Source organism: Rhipicephalus microplus, chromosome 8 (genome assembly GCF_043290135.1).
Source record: "Rhipicephalus microplus isolate Deutch F79 chromosome 8, USDA_Rmic, whole genome shotgun sequence".
NCBI classification, from domain to species: Eukaryota; Metazoa; Arthropoda; class Arachnida; order Ixodida; family Ixodidae; genus Rhipicephalus; species Rhipicephalus microplus.
In genome coordinates, this window is record NC_134707.1 from 33,370,167 (window position 1) to 33,391,509 (window position 21,343).

At 42.3% G+C, this 21,343-nt stretch overlaps 1 protein-coding gene across 3 annotated transcripts in view; it reads left to right on the top strand.

Moving 5' to 3' along the window:
* Window positions 1–8,572: 8,572 nt before the first annotated feature.
* The window catches only part of LOC119164353 (tenascin-X), a 44,196-nt gene continuing 31,425 nt past the window's right edge, over window positions 8,573–21,343 (top strand). The window contains exons 1-6 of one of the 3 annotated variants that reach the window (XM_075871490.1): window positions 8,573–8,747; window positions 10,572–10,889; window positions 16,128–16,161; window positions 16,556–16,870; window positions 18,625–18,936; window positions 20,738–21,061. In XM_075871490.1, the coding sequence (XP_075727605.1) occupies window positions 10,665–10,889; window positions 16,128–16,161; window positions 16,556–16,870; window positions 18,625–18,936; window positions 20,738–21,061 (1,210 nt within the window). In that variant the 5' untranslated portion in view covers window positions 8,573–8,747; window positions 10,572–10,664. The remainder of the gene's footprint in view (window positions 8,748–10,571; window positions 10,890–16,127; window positions 16,162–16,555; window positions 16,871–18,624; window positions 18,937–20,737; window positions 21,062–21,343) is intronic. The other 2 variants (XM_075871488.1, XM_075871489.1) reach the window with 2 other exon arrangements.

A 21,343-nucleotide genomic window follows, 5' to 3' on the forward strand; every position in this document is an offset into this window, starting at 1 on the left:
TGCACACTTTGCTGTATCGGACAGTGACCGCCGTTTTCTTTGAAATGTCGCTCGGGTCACTGCGCATCCTGACAGCAGCCTTTGTTGAATTACACTTGGTCCCGATCTTCATGATAGAGCTCCTAGCGGCGCTGTGTGTTGCACTTAAGTTTACAGCTGTCGCGTTCCTAGCTTCGTATTTGTCTCCACTGTGACGAGTTTGTGACGCAGCTGTTTGAACAAACTCTGAGCATTCAGCGTCATAGTTAAATAACCTACCAATGAAATCTACTTCTGTACTTGAATTACTTACGCAAAAAATACCCTACAAGAACGCCATGTAACCACAAAGCTAATTGGAGCGGCCATTTCTTCGCTGTGCGTTTCGTTATTACCTTTCGCACAGTATTAGCCAGCTTTGCCAATAACATGGTTAAGTGAAAGTGAAGCGTATAGACTCACGACCGCTACGTATGACATGCACATCCTCGAGATAAAGAGAGCACAAGATTGTGATGAAACGACGTCTGAGCTACACCGCTACTGCCGACGTTATCTGAGGATGAATCTTTGCACCCTCTACAGAACGCTTTGCTCTGCGTACCTGTTTAGTACATATGTGTAAAACTGCTCAGTTTTTACGAAGATGTCGAACCATCTCGAAAGGCTTGCTTCAAGACGTGATATGCGACCTGGATAGGCACTAGCTCTTTCCTTCTCATGAGACGTTTTTCTACGATGAGTGGTATGTGCCGACTTCTTTCATGTCTCAATCGAACTCTTTTGTTGCGTTAACAAAAAAAGTGCCTTCTTCCACGAGCAGGCCACATGGAGAGTGCCGGTAAGCTGTTATTACATAAATGTATGCGTGATTGAAAAGTTGTTCAACATAAAACCACAAACTAACTGAAACATGCAAGTACAGGTATGGCTCTATAGTGAATATTTTATGTTTATATTTTGTTTGTCGACACAAAACAGAGCGTTAAAGTATTGTGTACTCCTTTTAACGTGTTCACCACTCATAATTGCTCTGTCCACCGTGAAAATAAAGAAAAATGTTTAAAACAAACTTTTGAGATTCAAAGCTTCATAGCAATATTTAGCAACTTTTTAGTGAACATTTTAGCACGGTCTTTTTAAACAAATGCTTTAATATTAATGCTTCGACTGGCAGAGGTGGTATAGAGGTTCGCCGTATAAGGTTCAGCCATTGTAGACTGTATGCATTACATTCTTGCAGTAGACAATGCCGTCCAATCACTGGCTCTGCGTCGCACCTTGCGAACGAATGAACTATAAGTTGTCATGGTCAATGACTCGCAATCATGGCACTCTTTCAATGTGAATAATTTACAACATTTTCACTGAATTTTTGCACTAAAACCGACTCATCAAATAGTTAGGGCGCCTATGAGGGAAGTGCTCGAAATGCTTTTAGGACATGCATAGTACGTGTAATATGAATGACTTCAACTTCAATACTGAGGATATAATACAATTCAATGACACTCGGCATCACCAACCTAAGCCTATTATCAATCGATAATCGCTACATCACCATGACGTGGGATCAACCAAAGGGTGATTTTCACTTCCGCTTACTCGATCTGGCCGTCGGAAGCAGTGATAGAGCTGATACTGCACGAAAAACACATGCTGGATTGTGTGCTAATGGCACCATCATTCGCGCTGAGGAGTCTCAGGTAACCTGAGGTTCATTTGATGCCTGCACAAACATTACTGTCACCGTTCGCACCTTCGGCAAGGGATCGCCAGAACGCACATCGGTGGGAGCCACCCTGAAAAATGTCTTCTTCGGGGGTCAAGGTTAGTGACGCTCTCAGTTCAGTGCGGTTAAGGTTTCTCACAAGTATATGAGCTGGAAATTCATATACATATTCCCTTCAAATTCTAGATATCTCGTTATAGAGGTCTTTGATAAATCCTTGCAGCTCTTCTATAGTTTTCTGAAATTTAGGATGTAGACATGCATGCCGCGTTTTCTACTTCACTGATTATGTTACCTTTCCACGCAACGCAACAAATACCTTATTGGGCATAAGCACCTAGTTCCCCGAAAATATTGATTTAACGGGTTCAGTGCAAGTAATGTTCGATTGCAATGCAGTTTTTGTGGATGTTTTGTAAAGTTGCGTCGCTGTGGATGCAATCTGTTTTTTTTAATTGGTAGCACCAGTTATTCTGTCTAATCAGCGTCCTTCGATAAACGCAATACACGTTAGCTCTTGCTGATTAAAGAAGTTGCATAAATATTTGTACATCACCTTAGGTTCCAATGCATACAATATAACTATTCCTCCACTTGATTAGTTCTGAACCTTCAGAATCAGACGGTGGCTGGGCCTCACTTTCACAAGAAGCCCGTCATCAAACTTCACCTGCGCCAGCGTTCGCTCGAATTCCGACAAATGCAGCTACGCAGATGAAAAGTATGATGGTTGAAAGTAAAATCACTGATTGAACTTGTACTTGCGTCTTGTTTCCTTTATGTTTGTGGCCATAAAAATGAAATATTTCCAGCCTATAAAAAATTTCCCAGATGGTGCAGCACCCCATTGTATAAATAACTAGTGTGCCATTATGGATAGCACGAAACACGCCTAAAGTGGGAACAAGGAAAAGTCGTGCGTAGACAACGCTCTTCCAACTAGTTTTGACTTGGTTAAATTTGGAGAATTTGTTTAATTAGGTGGTGCGTATGGTTGCAGCGTTACTAATTGACACAATAAATGCCTGAACTATCAGTCACACTGCAAAATTAAAAAACCTCCGCGACTATGTAGTTTTGAGGGGCGCCTTTCAACAAAATGTGGAAAATGCCGCAAGGTAGACTCATAACAAGTATATGTGAAGCCACTGCGGGGTTCCCGGGGCCGTCCTTCGCTGCTTTGTTTATAGTGCTTTTGCCGGGACGAGAGAACGGAGAACGTAATTATTGCGCGCGACAAGTGTTTGTTATTTCTGTCATAGTAGATAAATCCTGAAAACTTTTGTGGTGGTGAATTCGTAAGCCAATGAGCTGTTCTAGTGAATCCACTCTGCGGGTACCTGGACAGGTGTTGAAGTTACCCTTAAGAGGATGACTTTTTTGCTTGTATCTAGATGAAGGCAGTTGACGAGAACATCTACCTAGGCAGGATACGAGGCAGGACAGAACTTTTATATAAAGTTTTTTTTTCGTAATTACCATAGCTGGATTCCATGACGGTTGGTCGGCCAACAGCGCTTGCTCGTCTAGCTCAAAGCTGAACAATGTAGCCTCCCACGGCAGCGTCGGGGGATATTGCAAGTTCTGTGGCCTACACTGAATATGCATACTGCAACAGCAGCATGGTCTATGAAACACGGAGGCCAAAAGGGTTTACTTATGTTGACTGTTTCAGCTGTCTACTCATGTAACAAATGACCATTACCCCTGTTTGCGTGGCATTCAATAATAATTGTCACTCACAGGCGTTTGTGATCAAATGACCATCGTTTCCTATTTTCTGTGTCCTTCAGATCCAACCAAACCGCGAAGTATCACCATGGTATCAAAGACGCAACGCATGACAAAAATCATATGGGAACCACCAACAAGTGTGGATGGGATTCTCGACGTGTACAATGTGAAGGTTTGCGAGAAGTCTACAACTTGGGTCGAGCAAGTAAACTTCACTGGCTGTGTTGAGCGTGTGGTTTGACATTCATGGCTGGAGTTTAACAACACCGCAGATAACTCGTATTTCTTCTTCTTCACGGGGCGGGAAAAATCTGCTAATGGGCACTCAAGTGGCACAGGAAGTCAGAACTCCGTTTTTTGGCAAGTATTCTTCCGCAATCTTTATTGAGGAATATAAGTAAGTTAGCAGTAGCTTGGTTTTTTAAGCATATTACTCCGCTGTGTTGTGCACCCGCCCAACAGAAAATGTGGTAGGTGGGCATGTGCCACATGTCTTAAGAAAGAGGGTTTCATGACGTACCCGAAGATCATTTTGCGTTTTAACACGATAGCGTCAAAAAGAACTGACTATAGGTTCGCGTATTGCCCTACAGACACGAAGTGGTCCCTTTGCTCATTTGAAAAAGAAATAGCTATGGAGAAGTGGCCATTCGATACCTCCTCTTGCAATATGCATTAGGTGATACTTTGAAACGGTGAACTTACGCGCACAGCCGTTTGTTTCCTAACGGGACGGATGAGGCAGGCACAAAGAACCGAGGCAGGTCAGTAGTTCAGAGACTAATGCGCAGAAGTACCGATTACGATAACGCGATCCGCACTTGAAGACGATGCTCAAGCGTCCTGATTTTTTTTCATGTCACCACCACTAAGTCGTATTTGTCATGCACTAATCCTATGCTATGATAATTATCACCTTCTTCAATCAATGTAATAAGTTTTGAGGAATTCGCTGAAACTATTTGGGCTGAATTATCAAGGGTGTTAGCCAGCCGTCCATCAGTCGCTCCGGGCCTGGACAGAGTGAGAACGGATGTGCTGAAAGTGCTAAATATTGAATGCCAAGATAATTTTCCTGATGTAATTAACTACTCATTAAAAATGGCGTAGCTCTCATCATAGTGGAAAATCGCGAAGGTGATACCTTTGCCTAAAAATTCGGGTAAGGAATATGTTTTCGAAAACATTATGCCTATTGCGCTAACTTCAAATTTCGTAAAATTGATCGAACGGCTTTTAAATATTTGCATGCGCAATTTCACTAATGGCCTAATTTCACTAATTTCACTAATTTCGCTAATCCTTCCTAAATCAACTTCAATTCCATCCCAAATCCATCCTATATCCATCCCAATGTTGGAGGACAGATTGTGTTAGAAAAACTAGCCTTCCTGTTTACGAGGTGCCTCCTGATGAGAAGAGTAGCAGAGTCTTGGAAGAATGCTAACATCATCTGAATACATAAGAAAGGAGATGACAAGGACTGGAAGAATTACAGGCCGATCAGCTTACTCTCCATAGTATAAAAGCTGTTTACAAAGGTAATTGCTAACAGAGTTAAGAAAACATTTGAATTCAATCAACCAGAAGAACAAGCAGTATTTCGAACAGGCTACTCAACAACCGACCACATTCATACTATCAATCAGGAAATAGAGAAATGCTCAGAATATAGCCAGCCACTATATAAAGCCTTCATATATTACGAGAAGGCATTTGATTAAGCAGAAATATCAGCAGTCAAGCAGACACTGCGGAATCATGGCGTCGATGAAGTATATGTAAACATCCTGTAAGAAGTCTACAGGGCATCAAATGCTACCATTTTGCTTCATAAAGAAAGCAACAGAATACCTATAAAGAAGGGTGTAAGGCAAAGGATTACAATCTCCCCAATGCTCTTTACCGCGTGCTTGCAGGAGGTTTTCAGAGGCCTAAAATGGGAACAGTTAGGGATAAGAGTTAATGAAGAGTATCTTAGTAACCTGAGCTTCGCCGATGACGTTGCTTTGCTGAGTAACTCAGGGGACGAATTGCAACTCACGATTACGGGCTTAGGCAAAGAGAGCAGAAAAGTGGGTCTTAAAATTAATCTGCAGAAAACGAAAGTAATGTACAACAACCTCGGAAGAAAGCAGCGCTTCGAGATGGGTTCAAGTTGTAAAAGGCTGTGTCTACTTAGGGCAGGTAATAACCGCGGAGCAGAGCCACGAGATTGAAGTAACTAGAAGAATAAAAATGTGGGGAAGTACATTTGGCAAGCACTCTCAAATCATGACAGGGAGATTTCCACTATCCCTCAAGAGAATGGTACATAACAGCTGCATCTTGCCGGTTCTTAGCTAAGGAGCAGAAACCTCGAGACTTACAAAGAGGGTTTAGCTTAAATTGAGGACGACGCAGCGAGCAATGGAAAAAAACTGGTAGGTGTAACCTTAAGAGACAAGAAGCGAGCTGAGTGGATTAGGGAACAAACGGGGGTTAAGGATATCATAGCTGAAATCAAGAAGAAGAAATGGGCATGGGCCGGGCATGTAGCACATAGACAGGATTACCGTTGGTCATTAAGGGTAACTAACTGGATGCCCAGAGAAGATACGCGGTTTAGAGGGAGACAGAAGATTAGGTGGGCAGGTGAGATTTAGAAATTTGCGGGTATAAATTGGCAGCAGCAAGCACAGGACCGAGTTGACTGGCGTAACATGGGAGAGGCCTTTACCCTGCAATGGACGTGGTCAGGCTGATGATGATGATTATGATGCTAATTTTGGAATATGGCAAGCTGGGGAGACGACCAAAGAGCGCGCAAATAGATAGATAGATAGATAGATAGATAGATAGATAGATAGATAGATAGATAGATAGATAGATAGATAGATAGATAGATAGATAGATAGATAGATAGATAGATAGATAGATAGATAGATAGATAGATAGATAGATAGATAGATAGATAGATAGATAGATAGATAGATAGATAGATAGATAGATAGATAGATAGATAGATAGATAGATAGATAGATAGATAGATAGATAGATAGATAGATAGATAGATAGATAGATGGATGGATGGATGGATGGATGGATGGATGGATGGATGGATGGATGGATGGATGGATGGACGGACGGACGGACGGACGGACGGACGGACGGACGGACGGACGGACGGACGGACAGACAGACAGACAGACAGACAGACAGACAGACAGACAGACAGACAGACAGACAGACAGACAGACAGACAGACAGACAGACAGACAGACAGACAGACAGACAGACAGACAGACAGACAGACAGACTGATTGATTGATTGATTGACACGAATTCTTATTATTAATAAATCTGAATTACCTAACTTATTAATTATGGGCTGGAAGCCAAAAGTATGAACACTGAGATGTAGAGCACTTTCAGAAACCATCGACTAAATTCTTTAATGTATGAGACGTCTCCCACTGTTATTTTTTCTACGTTGTAAAGAAAGCCCACGAAACGTGAAAAGAAGCAGTGTGACGGACCATGAGCGCACTGCGATAGTGCTGCTATAGGCTTTCTTTACAACGAAGAAACAATAACAGAGCTAGACGTATCGTACAGGAAACAATTTTGTCGGTGGTTTCTGAAAGTGCTCTACATCTTAGTGTTCATATTTTTGGATTCCAGCCCAAAAGGTAAAAATAGGTCATTTTAAATATTTATTACGGGGAGAAATAAAAAAATAGTCTGAGTATCTATAGGCTAGTGCGAGTATAGCACGCATTTGGTTCAATTCGCCACTAAAGTGTTTTTCATTTTCGAATCCTTGGCTCAAGTTATGTGGGACACACGGCATACGGGTAAGAACATCTTTTATACAGAAGACGATGAAGACAAGTCATTTTCAGTTCTACTTTTCGTTGAAACGCGAGATGCTGTTCAGAGCTGTACTTATTATAAGATAAAAAATGATGCCGTGAGAATGTAAAAAACATTGTATATGATTTCAGAAGGTGCACGGAGGGTAGAATTGTTCTTTGGTAAATAACATGGCTTGAACTGACACTATATCAGCATGCGGGGAAGCCGGTAAATTTCAGTTTAAAGCCGGATTAAGGTAGCTAAACTGGCGATTCATACAAGACAAATGGGATATGTATGAGTTGGTTTTACATAAAAGTATCATATATCGCAAATTACAACTGCCGGCCTGACAACACTGTTATAGAGTTAGGGATAACATTGGACAATTATATTACATGAAAATGGAGCGAGTTGAGAACGCAGGAATAGTACTGAATACCACTTCACACAGTTCTGTATTCAAAACTGGTAACGTACTGCACATCACCAACATGTATCACAAGAGCGGTATATCATTCGACAAATATCATATGGCCCATTCAATATTTATCAGTATTTATATATGCAGGGCCCGTTTGGTGGAGCCTACCTAAGCGCCGCATATCTCGGGCCTTCTGCCTCCTGAAGGGGAAGCCAGTCCAGCTTCAAAACGTCATGGTTTCTTGACAATAAATTTTTGGTTGGAATTTTCTCAATTCTCTATTTTCTATCCCAACCAGGCGCATTTCTGCCATATTTTCACCTTTGGTTGAGAACTTGAAGTGTTTAAAGGTTATTGGTTACCCTTATTTTTTATTGCAAATCCCAGTTACAATTTTTTTGTCCAAATTTGATGGGTCTTCAACATAACTGAAACTTTAAGTTCATCAAAGGTGTTCCTCGCGTACAGATTTATCCTAAAATTCATTTACGCTGAACTCTGTGTCAATATAAACTATTGTAAAATCGAAGGCTCCCAATTGTTCACAACACAAGTTGTAGCCTTATCTTAAAGTATGTTGGAGATTACCCAAAAATATATGGGAGCCAAAACCGATGAAACTTCAAAGAGTGAAGACAGGGACACTAAAACTGAATATTTCCAAAGCTTTACGTACTCTTTGTATGTTAATTGTAGCTGTTAGTCGAAGTTGCCGTAGTGCTTACTCAAGGGCTGTGAAACATTACATGATTCTTATCACGGTATGAAGGAAGCGGTGGTGCCTGCAAGGACTGCGATCCGTTGCTTCGCGGCGATTATTTGTCGTTCTTCTACACGTGCTAACTTCCGGTTGCGGCAGCCTCTTTCAATGCCATATCTGGTCTGGGTCAGGACTTCTTGACTCAGTTTGAGACCACACATGTACTCGTCGTCTTCCGCACGCCATTGGTTTCTTAGCTGTTCTACGTGATCGATGCGAAGGTCTCGTGTGCAGCTGGAGAATGTGCGTTTGACATTGCGGCATGTTTTCCCATCAAAGAGGTACGTAGAGAATGCGGTGTTTTTTTTTTAGTTTTAGTGGTTTATTGATTGATCATATCGTTCTGGACAGTTGTAATGTCGGCGTTTTCATGTTCGTAACTAACAAAATAGCACGTTTTTTTTCCAACTTGGTGATCGCTCACTCTTCCAGCTTTTTGTTTCCCCAGACGACGTTGCTTACTTCACGGGAGTTGTAGTTCGCTGTCTTTCTTTAAGGCGCCACGAGCAAGATGTTAGTACATGCCTACACTTGCGTTACTGCCAGGCACAGTTTCTGGGTGTGCTTACCCACGTCGATGGCCCCCTTTCAAGCACGGCATGCGTGCCTTTGCATTTTACACGAGCACCAAATAACTTGAGTAAGAGCTTCTGAGTATGTCGAGGCACTTTACGATGACGAAAGCAAATACATGCTGCATGGGGTAAGTCACCGTAATTCTTGCGTTCTGGTCAATCGAATAATTAGGAAATATTAATTCACAAACGTTTGAAGCGAAGGAGCTGAACTGAAAATTTAAATGTAAAACGTTGTATATAGCGTTCGCGAAATATTCAATTAGGCCTTTTTATCACTTTATTTTGCTACGTGTTATTTTTACCCCCTACGGCAGTCCACTGGGTACGGCACTTGAGTGTTGATCCAGAGGTCACGGGATCGAATCACGGCCGTGGCAGCCGCAATTTATGTGGTGGCGGAAATGATCGAGTACCATTTACATATATATATATATATATATATATATATATATATATATATATATATATATATATATATATATATATATATATATATATATATATATAAATATATAGGTGCACGTTAAAAAACCCCCGGTGGAGTAAACTTTCGTTGCCCGCCACTACGATGTCGCTTATAATCATGGCAATGCTGGGCCTATAAAGCCCAACATTTACTACTATGTGTGTTATTACATATTCCCACAAAATAAAAAAATATAAACATAATCAAAGGCGCATTTGTGCGCCCTGATTAAAGTGCTCTTCAACGAACGAAGTGCAAACGTTCTGCATCCCTGGCGGTCGTTCGTTACGACCCACAGATACAACTGATTGATTTGTGGGGTTTAACGTCCCAAAACCACCATTTGATTATGAGAGACGCCGTAGTGGAGGGCTCCGGAAATTTTGACCACCTGGGGTTCTTTAACGTGCACCCAAATCTGAGTACACGGGCCTACGACATTGCCGCCTCAGATGCAACTGCTATCGCTTGCAGGGCCGCAAGCAACTAGCGGGATCGTCGCCCAGCCACCAACGTCGTTGCTGCGCTGTCAGATTTGTTTAAACGGCAGCAGACCTGACCAAATGCTACGGTTCGTAGAGTGCGGTGTGGTACGTTAGAAAACCCTGCAATCATGGTGCGCGTAGGCGCGACAACAAGTATGTCCAGCATATTTTTGTAGTTGGCGGGCAAATATAGTTGGCAAAACGGCAATAGCACGTACTAAATCAACCGTTAGAAAAGATCTAATCAGACGTTTTGAATGGCTGCCTATAGTACATTATTATTGAGAATTTTTCCCACCTTCGTCGCTACAAACGTTTGTAATTATTTTTTATTAACAGGAAATCGGTCGAAGCACTAAATATAGCGTGACTTACTGCACGCATTAGTCTGCAGCTTGCATTTTGTTGGCGCATTCTTAGAGCGCGTCCGCATATGTGTACACTTTGGCTTGAGTTATCCCGATATCTTTTATACACAAACGCTTTGAAACCTAGAGGATCTCATTGAATTTCTACCTTGCCATTTGAAGACATTATTGGGGTACAAGCGTACATGTGCCATTTTAATTTGCGCAGGAAATCGTCTCATTTACATTGGGGTGTTGATGCGATGATGCATTAGTCCGCAGAACGCAAAGACCCGCATAAAAAAAATACACGCGCTGAAGTATGGACCTTTCCATGGATGACGGGAAGCTGCCGCCGTATGCCAAGTACCATTGCAGGAATGATTCGGTGACGTTGGTCGAAGCCGATCAAGAACAGTCACAGGCCCTTCCCAAGAAAGCACGTGGATGCCGGTGCACAGCGAGGAAATCGCTAGCAGTAGCTATTACGTTTTGCCTGATCACAACGGTGGCTGCTGTGACGCTGTTCGTTCTGCAGCGAGCGGAGGTAAGCTAACAACACTTTTCTTGATTGATGCACGCTTTATTAGCCCTCGTAACAATGTGGAAGTTTATGAAAATCTGGAAGCTTGGAGGAGTGCATGTTCCCGGAAATGGGGAATGTGTGGGCGTCTGAAATGTGGGCGTATTCTTCGAACACTCTATCCCAACTACAAATGCGGAAGAGGAGAGGGCCTTGAAAAAAAAACAACAGCACGTGTCGAAACGTTGCAGCCAGCCATAGTGTTTCTTAAAATTACCTAGAGGGGACAATGGCGCTGCTATGATTCGGCGACCATGGGAGTGCTGGATCGTATACAAATTTGCCTAGTCTTCCAGCATGTGGACATCCCCGCCATGGGGGTCTATTAGATAAGGCACTCGGCGGCTGACCCGCAGGTCGCGGGTTCGAATCCCGGCTGCGGTGGCTGCATTTCCAATGGAGGCGGAAATGTTGTAGGCCCGTGTACTCAGATTTTGGTCCACGTTAAAGATCCCCAGGTGGTGGAAATTTCTGGAGCCCTCCACTCTAGCGTCTCTCCTATCATATGGCAGTACTGGGACGTTGAACCCCAAAAATTATCATCATCAGCATATGGACATCAAATGTACTTGCGGCTTTGTTTATTGCTGTGCTTTGCTTTCGTTTCGAATAAAAGAACGGATCGCACATATCTTCGTGGCCTCATATGAATTAATGTGCCTAACAAAAGGTTAGGGTGGTGAAGTGCAACTGCTGAAGATTCGCTGATGGTTGGCGTGGAACAAAGTAGCTTCGAGCCACGCGAAGCCGAACGGAGCTGGAAGTACGAAGATTAGACAAACTTCTGTGCTACCTGTCATTCCCATGCTGGCATTCCCATGCTGTCCTTCCCACGGACAAGAGTGCCATAGTTACCTGTAGCGTATTTATAGGAAACTCTATGGTACCAGCAACACGGTTTAGGAATGTTCATTGTTATTATATCTTTGCGTAGCTAAGATCTGCAGATCAGATTTTTTTCTCAAAAAAAGAGATAAAAAAAGGAATTATCCCAGACCTGACCCATTAAGCTCTCAGCTTTGAAGGAAAACACTACGAGTCTTTCAGAAAGGTAATGATGCAGCTGAAGAAAAATTGGTCTACAACCTGAGCACCGTGGCGTACTGAATTTAAAATCACAGTATACGTCGAAGTTCTCACAACATCATACTATGTATTATCAAATTATATTTTGACATTCTTATAGTACTTACCACCCATGGGCATCGAATGTTACAATGATATACCGAGCTCAGGTGTTGTCTTGCACCAGCATGAGCTTTCGGCAATGATGCTGCTGCCATCTTAGTTTGTACTCCAAGCTCAGCTGGAGCATCTTTTTGTTACGTGGTTCAGGTATGGCATCGTTTTACAATGTTCCTGAAATGAAAAGACAAATACACGTGGTAAAAAAGTGTGTCCTGATCTCTACTTATTGATTTTAGGTCATTTAAATCACTATTCCCGCCCTAACAAAAATTGCAGACAGCGCTTACATGTCACAAGGTTCTCTGGTTGCGCGTTCATTGGCTTGCATCACTTTTCATTGCCGTTGGTGGCACTCAAATAAATGAATATACTCTTTTAAAAACAAAAAAACATGTTCAAATTTTTGTTACATAAAAAATTATGCTCAAGTGAATGCCGACACGCCTACGACAGCTCTTGCAAGAGAAAATAACGTAGCAAAACTACACAGAGCTCTGCGCAGCTATGAATACGGGAAGGCAAAAAAATAGCGGGATGAAACAAACGTTTTCGGTACTCCTTTCTTTTTTTTTTCTGGAAGCAATACCACGCAGTAAGCAGTGCTGTCAACCCAGAACTTCGTGCATGAGTATCACTGGTATGCATACGAGGGGAGGACAGGAAAGCTTCCCAACCCCATAATCCTCTATGAGAGAGCATGCACTCTTCTCTGTATTGTTACTCAGACCTGTTCAGCCTTTGACGAACGAACAGGCTTATACTCCCACAGGTTTTTAGGGTAATGGCAGCCAAAGGCTCCGATGTCGAGTTGCAAGAAAGTCACGGGCCAAATTCTGGGCATCGTTAAAACCACGTTATCAGTTCATTTTTGAAAAATTCCACACATAATTATAGCAACTTGAGCTGTAGACTGTGCAACGTGGGACAGAGTAGGGCGCACGGCGATCAAAGCATTCCCCTTAACAGCATACCCAGTGCGAGCCTATGTAATGCGAATGGGAATGGAGGTGAAACATTCAAATTTTAAGAAAGATTGAAAACGCGTCACCAACAGTTCGGTTCGCCGCACAACGTTTGCGTAAGTTTTATTGCTTCCACTCACTCACTTCGAGGAAAGGGCGCGAACGGCAAAATATTTCCTGTGACCGGAAGAATGCATGACTCAATAAGCGACTTTGGCGGTGAGCACAATGCGGCGGATAGTGGCTGCTTGCTCTCGCAGCCGGCGACGGCCTCACAGCCGGTGGCTCGACGCTGATATTGTCGCCGCTACCCCTTCATAATGCCACTGTACGGTACTTTATTTGAAGCTGCCTGTGCTCATACAGACTATTCTGCAGGTGGGTTTCAGTGCCGCCGTCTTGGCATACTAAACTTTGTGTTTTAGGGGTTTTTTTTAACAAATAAACGAACAGTCTACGTTTCGCTAGACATTCCGGCACGAAAATTGTTGGGTTGGTGCACGTGATGTTTCATGACCTTATTCCTCCAGGTCGCAATATACAAAAGCAAGAAAGCATCGGCTTAGCAGCCGAAGAAGGCGGCACCCACAAGTCTTAGGTAAAATAGTCTATGAGATGCGGCATGTTCAGAAGTGCGTTTAAGGTTAGGTAGATGCCTCTGTTTAGCTCCGGCAACTCCTCTTACCTTAAGTACTAACTTCATTGCATCATGAAGTTGTCAGTAACCAATCAACGAATATAAAGTTTTCTCACAAAACTGTGCAATCACTAAAGCAATGTTCACACGTGCTCAACTATACGTTCGCACGTCATGAATATCCACACGTGCCCACGTGTTAACAGCACTCATACGCAAGAAACTCCCGCACTTTGCCGAAGAGTTCAATCAGGCGGTCACAAGAAATGCCGTTTCTTTACCGCCGTTGCTGATTTACACAGGCATCCGCGATTACACGAAGGCAGGAGAATGGAGAGTGGTGTAAGGGTGGAGTGACTGTCTTCCTAGTTATCTCAAAAAGAGCGCCAATTGACCCCTTACTGCTCTTAATTTGGTCATATCAGGCCATTTCGGGCATGTCAGTCACACCTTTTTCCGCGTCAGGCGTAACGGGTAGCATCTCTCGAACAGTATAACAGATTGCGCTTCCTCCGAGAAGTACATACAAACTGCAGTGCAGTAAGGGTATTCTAGACTGCGCTGTTTCGCAACTCTCTGATTGGATGCTGCGCGGGCTGTGCATGGGTGTACGGAAAATGAGTGACTCTCTCTGTCAATTGTATCGCTGCCGCACGTGTCGGATCGTTGGTTGGGTGTGGAGGAAGTGGAGCGGCGGACGCGGAGGGCGATGGCGGGTTGCGCTCGTCTTCTGACAGACAAACAGACAGCACCTTGATCAGTTGTTGGGAAATTAAACGTGGTGCAATATCATAGGTATCCAACATGATTATTCACTTCGACGAGAATCATCAGTTCAGCCCTCTTTGTTCTTACCAGACAAAATTTCTATATAAATGGAAAAAACTGGAAGCGTTTCACCGGAATTGCTTGGTAGAGGAGCAAGTGTTAATGCTTGTGGTTCTAATATTAGGGTCGAACCATTGCGGGCACGTTTCGCATTTAGCTGTCTACATTATATATATATATATATATATATATATATATATATATATATATATATATATATATATATATATATATATATATATATATATATATATATATATATACATATATATATATATATATATATATATATATATATATATATATATATATTATTCCTCACGTACGTCAAGGACTTTCCGCCAAACTAGGGTACATTTCGGCGGGCGGGTATGCGTTAACTGCGGCGACAGCAGACATGGGTAATTTAAATGCGAGAGGGTTAAAAAGTGGACATCAGCAGCGTTGACCTAATGAGCATCAATGTCCCAGCAGGAATCAAACCCAATCATTCTGCGTGGAAATCAAGTGTTCACCCACAGAACCGTGCCACGTCTCGGTACTGCTTCGGAAATATAACACTATTCAGGTGCACTGTTGGTGAAATGGCATGTGTAGTTGCAATGCTGGCCGTCCAATTTTTTTTATAAACATTACATATATACTCCTATGATGCAGCCATCTCGTAGGCTTGACGTCACTTGTAGTAAGTTGCCATCCTCTGAAGATGCTTTATGTATCAGGGTTTAGGGCTGCCAACCTCCCAACCAAGCACAAGCGTTACACAACGGCTTATCGCTTCTGGTGTTGCTAATAATGATGTTGCTGTTGGATTTGTTGTACAAGAGTAAACTACTCGTTATGTAAAACATGAGTGGCTGTTCAACATGTCGGTGCTTAAAACATTTTTCCATATATTTAGGGTCTTAACAAGTCGCTCAATAACAAATATTGCAACACGGTAATCTTCTCTCCTCACGCTTCGCATAACGTGGATTCCCGAGGCACGTCGAATCTGCCGGATTTTTTTTTCCAAGTTCAAGAGCGCACGTTTATATACAGGGTCACATGAGTCCGACACATGCTTAGCTCATTTAAACTTTCGTAACTTGTCCACTCGGCCTGCTTGCTTTAGCCTCAAAGAAGGATAACTACTGAGTACTGAGAAAAGCCACGAAACATTTATATGATATACGACAGCACCAGCGATCTCTTTTCCTTGATATGCGCCATTGGTGTTGTGTCATGTTCTCGTTCGTGTGAATACAGCCAGGATGAGTGAGTTAGTGAGTGAGTGAGTTAGTGAGTGAGGGAGTGAGTGAACTTTATTAAAGGTCCGACGAGGACGAGAAGTCGTCGCGTATGCCGCTAGTCCCACATTGGGACTCGTCGGCTTAGCTCATCTGCCCGTTAATGGGCGTGCCAGGCAGCCAAAACTTGCTGGCCTAGAACGGGGCTACGTTAAAAGCGAGTGCAACCCTCATTGCTTAACCTAGGGTATCTCTACTCGCACTGCCTGAACATGTGTGCTAGAGTGGAGGTTTGCCTGCGTGACTTGAAGAACAATTACGTGTGTGCCTAATCAAATCACATGTGCTTCTTTTGCAGATTTTACCGAAAGCGGAACGCTTCAAGACGACTGGTAAGCCTTTTTCTTTGTTTTTGACGTAAATTGACCCGTTTATACTGACGCGTGATACGGACTAATGCTCTGACTGATGCCAGCTGTGAAGCGCTGGGTGCTGTTACCGCGATAATACCTTGATACGCTCGCATAGAATGTCTGTATGCATCGGTAACATCGCAGCAACAGCACCGAAAGATACGTGTTGCTACTGTCAATCAGACTGTTTCATGACCCACTGTGGAGTGTTCTTGTTAAGCTTGGTGACGACTGTATTGTACAACGGACACCGCTGTCCCAGGCCTCACTTTAATATAGTTCGCCAGTGCATCACACTGAGATATTATTCGGGATGGACGAAAGAGATTTTTTTTTTAAGAGAACAATAACAGAAGGTTCACCTTCATTGCAGGGCTTCCCGACGTGTCCAAGCTGGTAGTGGAAGGTGTAAAAAGCGGTTTCATAACGTTATCGTGGCGGAGGCCCAAAGGTCGCTTCGACTACTACACTGTCGAAGTGACCGAACACGACGCTGGTGTTGAAAGAGCTGCGCCACATCGTTTGTGCGCCAACGGAACCATCATTCGACCTGACCAGACAGAAGTGACCTGCGGCCCATTCGAACCGTGCGCCAAATTGTCATTCACCGTGCGTACTCATTTCAAGGGACCACCAGAGCACGGGTCTTTAGGCGTGACAGTAGCGGGAACCTTGATCCTCCCCGAAGGTGAGCCATGTAAACCTTGAGTGGAAGTTTGAACAGCCGAATGGAATTGCGCGGTGGTGGTCGTGGAAAGTTGAAATGTAAAAAGTGACAAAAAATGTTGGCACTTTCTTCCTTTCTTTCTTTCTTTATTTATTTATTTATTTTCATGCATTGCCCTTAGGCGTTAAAGCAAGGGGCTTACAACATAGACCCCAATAGTTGTTCATTTGCACAACATAATTCTTCAGACAGCTTGTTTCGTTCTGCTACACACTTCAAAAAAAAAAGGAATGAGGGAACATGCATCGGTATATAAGATTCAGCTCTGTTTTCTTGGAATACAGTAAGAATATATTTGCGGTATTCGCGGTTCATTCTTCTTTCTTGTGATTTGCTCACTATAGTAGCGATCTAATGCCTAATGAAAAAACCAATAAAGGTCGTTTCTTGGTCACGTTGCAAGCAAAGCGTTCTAACAAAACTGTATAGCAACTCAACAGCAATGACAAGTTGTTGGACAATAAAAGTAAGGAAAAATCACGCCATCCTGTCACAAAATGACAGCTAGGCGAACTGTTAAAGAATGCCATATCAGCAAATGTCTTCTTCAACTAAGAGGGTTACATCAACCTGGAATGTTTTCTGTCTTCTTTTTCTCTATTTTTTTCTTGATATCACATTGCAAAGCACTCCTTCTTGAATGCTTATTATCTCTAGGCCGGAAACTAGACCTTCATTGATTTGTTTGCCAGCGCAGCACTTCAGTTGCTACTTACAAATACGACAGCCATGCGTTCAAGTCGTGACGGCAGTAAAGTGCATGTGGTAACGTGACATGACAAGTCATCTCCTCAAAAGAACATATTGCCGTGTCAAAGACGGCTAATGGCCAACAACATTCCGATTATGAGAGCAAAAATTAATAAAAAATGGAACTTACTAATACTCATGTTACGCGTGAAATTTCTTGGGCTACATTTATGTGCGCACCCTGCGCCGGGTTTTCGACGTATGACGCAAGAATCTGGACGCTATAAAACCTTCACTTTTGAAACAAGTAGATTTTTTCGCTACGGTGAACCAATAGTTCCTATCGAAACGTTAAAGATGAAACTTTTAATGGACCACTGATACACTAGAAGTTTATTCGTTAAAATGGTATTCAATTGAGATAGAAAAATTCTGAATATTGCCTACTTCTGTTCATTTCATCTGAATCTCATTTGATTGATTTGTTTTCCAATGTTGCCATAGACAGGTTTACAGAACTTCCAAAAACTGCGTTGCAGTATACCATTTAATTATTGTATTATGAACAAGTTTCTGTAAAATTAAATTGGCTGTGCTTTATCGCTGACTTAGCATCCATTTAATCAATAATGCAAGAATTATTTGCTGCTTAGCCCCTGATATTATTGTTAATAAATACGGCAAGAAATATTTCATGTAGCTGCTACAACATGATTAATTACTTTGTGCTCATCTTTGAGATCATGCTTCAGTAACAGAATACTAAACAAAATTTAATAAATGTTCCCAACATGTGCTGTCCCGTACATTTTTTCCGCGTAGTTTACGTCTTTGGGACCAGACTGTTAAGTGAAGCAAGAAATGTAACATGTAACTTAGCTACTTATTGCTGCAATTCCTAGTAGATGCTGGTGTTAACGTACTGATATTTAATTTCTTGAAGTATTTTGAAAACACCCACACAAACTGTCTTTAGTATCAGTGAAAATGAGACGCCGTATGATGTTTGCATTTTGATTTCCCAGAAGCGGACCCTCCGAAGAAAATAACCATGGTCGAAAAATCGCCTTCACTTACGCTCCTATGGTGGGAGCCACCAGCAAAAATTTGGGGAAGATTTCTCTCCTACGCAATAAGGATATGCACCACGTTCGAGTCTTGTGGAAGACAGGATGACACGAGCAACTGCACCGAACAGCAAACCTACGAGACTTGGCTGAATTTTCAAAGCAGTGTCGACACCAAGTACTGTGTGATGGTCGTAACAAGGTCGCAATGCGCTGGCCATGTTCTAAGCAGCCGGCCAGCGGCCGCAGAAGTATTTACGTCTTTGCCTGGTAAGCGTCCTCACTTCTATTTTACTGCCTTGAAGATAAAACTGTTCCAGCATTTAAACAAGTACGGTTAGGCATTGATGTGTCTTATCTTCAAAGTGTCCGAGTTTATATCTCCTCGTAAAGGACCTCATTTAGGGGTGCAATAAAAAATCTACGAATGCGCTAGCCATCCTACTTGTGACTATTGTAGACTGTTCCAGCTATATTTATTTTTTATTTGAGAAAAAATGATTATATTTTAGGAGAATGTGCAACTGACTTAGTTTGCAAATATTAAATTTCACTGCAGAGCTGCAAATAAAGGTTTCATTTTCCAGCAGTAGCAGTCTTAACAAGGTAGTGGATAGTACTAAAATTCTCGGGTTTGAAGAACAAATTTGTAAGTTCACATGCACACAGGTCAGGTTTGATGATCTAGGCTTAGAAACTATAGCTTCACGAAATTTACACCATCGTGAAATGTTTTTGTCATGAATTTCTTTGTTATTTCAAGATAGCTAGGAGATGAGCTAGTTAGAATAAATTCTTAGATCCTCATTTATTGGCTCTGACAACTCTATTTTATTCTGCCCAGAAAGATTGGTGTATATTGCGTCAAAATTTTTATCTTTGGCTATTTGATGCCTGACTTGTCGGTTCAGTTTATTTGGTGTCTTTGAACGTGTCTGTGGATTGGAATATTTACATAAAAGTGTTATTTTTGAGGGTCTTTGTTCCTCAACTAAGGAATGAAGTAAAGGCAGAATACTGAAAGAAAGAATGGAAAATATATAATTGCAGAAATAAAGCAGTGGAAAATTTATACAGTAACCGATTCATTCGTCTTCACGGTAGAACGGACATGTCACGCTGACAAAATTCGCCCCAAAGCTGCTGAGTCTCTGCTGCATTTACTGAAATTCAAACTTGCACTTGAACGTTTCTGGAACCCTTGTAATTGTACAACATAATTTGGCCTTGAAAACTTGCTTGTGTATTACAAAATTTATTTGTATTCATTCCAAAAAATAAGGTAACCTTGAAACTCTACCAACATGCTTCACAGTTGTGGCGAGCAATCAAGACTTGGCTATTATAAACTCGCTGATGGGTTTTACATATTTTTTGGGCAGGATACAACTCGCCGCTTTTCTTAGAATAAATGCCTATTTTTAATCAAATAATAAAGCCCTTGTATGTACACCTGTGTAGTGCGCTGTAGTTGCCGTGTACTGTAGAAGTTCTACGCTTTGAAACAGGTGCCTCAGTCACGCTGGTCGATGTTTTTGTACGCGCACAAGTACGTTTAAGCCACCTCTTTATGCTCAACTGCCTGGTTGGTTTTTGAAGTCATTGACGTCAACAATGCTGCTAAAAATCGTGGCAGGTAAGTTTTTATATATCAAGGTGTCGGTGGAAAATTTTGAACGTGTAGTCAGGTAAGTTGGTAATTCCTGCATATAACTAACTCTTATTCTCTTGGTATCTATATATACAAGGCACTGCAAGGTCAGAATGTTTTACAGGCAGTGTAGACTGCTATGCTAGTATATAGTAAGGAATTAGGCATGTAGGACATGAAATAAACAATTTTAGAATAATGGTACTTGACATTGGCTCTTTAAAAGTTGTGTGACTTGGTAATATTGATTTTACGCCCATAAAAAAGGGCTAGTGGCACCGTATGCAACAGTGAAACCTTACTTTAAATTTATAAAGAGAACAAAATACATTCAGATTGGTCGTACTTATCCACCACAAGATGACAAAAAGCCGATACAGAAACAACGGAGCAGCAAGTTTTGTTTCACCCTTGTTACAGTTCTGCCTGACGTAACCAATCTCAACTTAGTGGCCGCCGATAACCACTATATCACCATAGCCTGGGATCGACCTCGGCTTAACTTCGACTTCTACTGGCTTGATGTCAGCGGTGGCTATGAGAATGGAAACGTCCGTCGACCGATGCGCACCGCGAGCGTCTGTCCCAATGGAACAATCATTCGCCCTCAGCAGACTCAGATCACGTGCGGCCCTTTTGATTCGTGCTCCAGCGTTGATGTCACTGTTCGCACGTACAATAAGGGACCACCAGAGCTCCTGTCGGCGGGAACCACTTTGAGTGACATTTTCATCGGCGCTCAAGGTAAGCGGTATTTTTATTGTTGCTTGACTAACTGTGTTGACGCAAGAAAGTTTGGGCCAAACTGCAGTTTCCGCAAAACCTGAAGCTACAAACACGTTGTGATGGATCTGTAGCAACACATTGGAATGATCTTTTCTTTTCTTTTTTGCCTAGATTGGTCGTTTTGTAGTGCAATTTTTTCCGCCAAAATTTCTCATTATATTCAGCGTGCGCCAGAGCATATTTCGCCGGTTTTGTTAAAGTGGAGGCCCTGAACGCTTCATAAAGCGCGAAAAGCGGCGC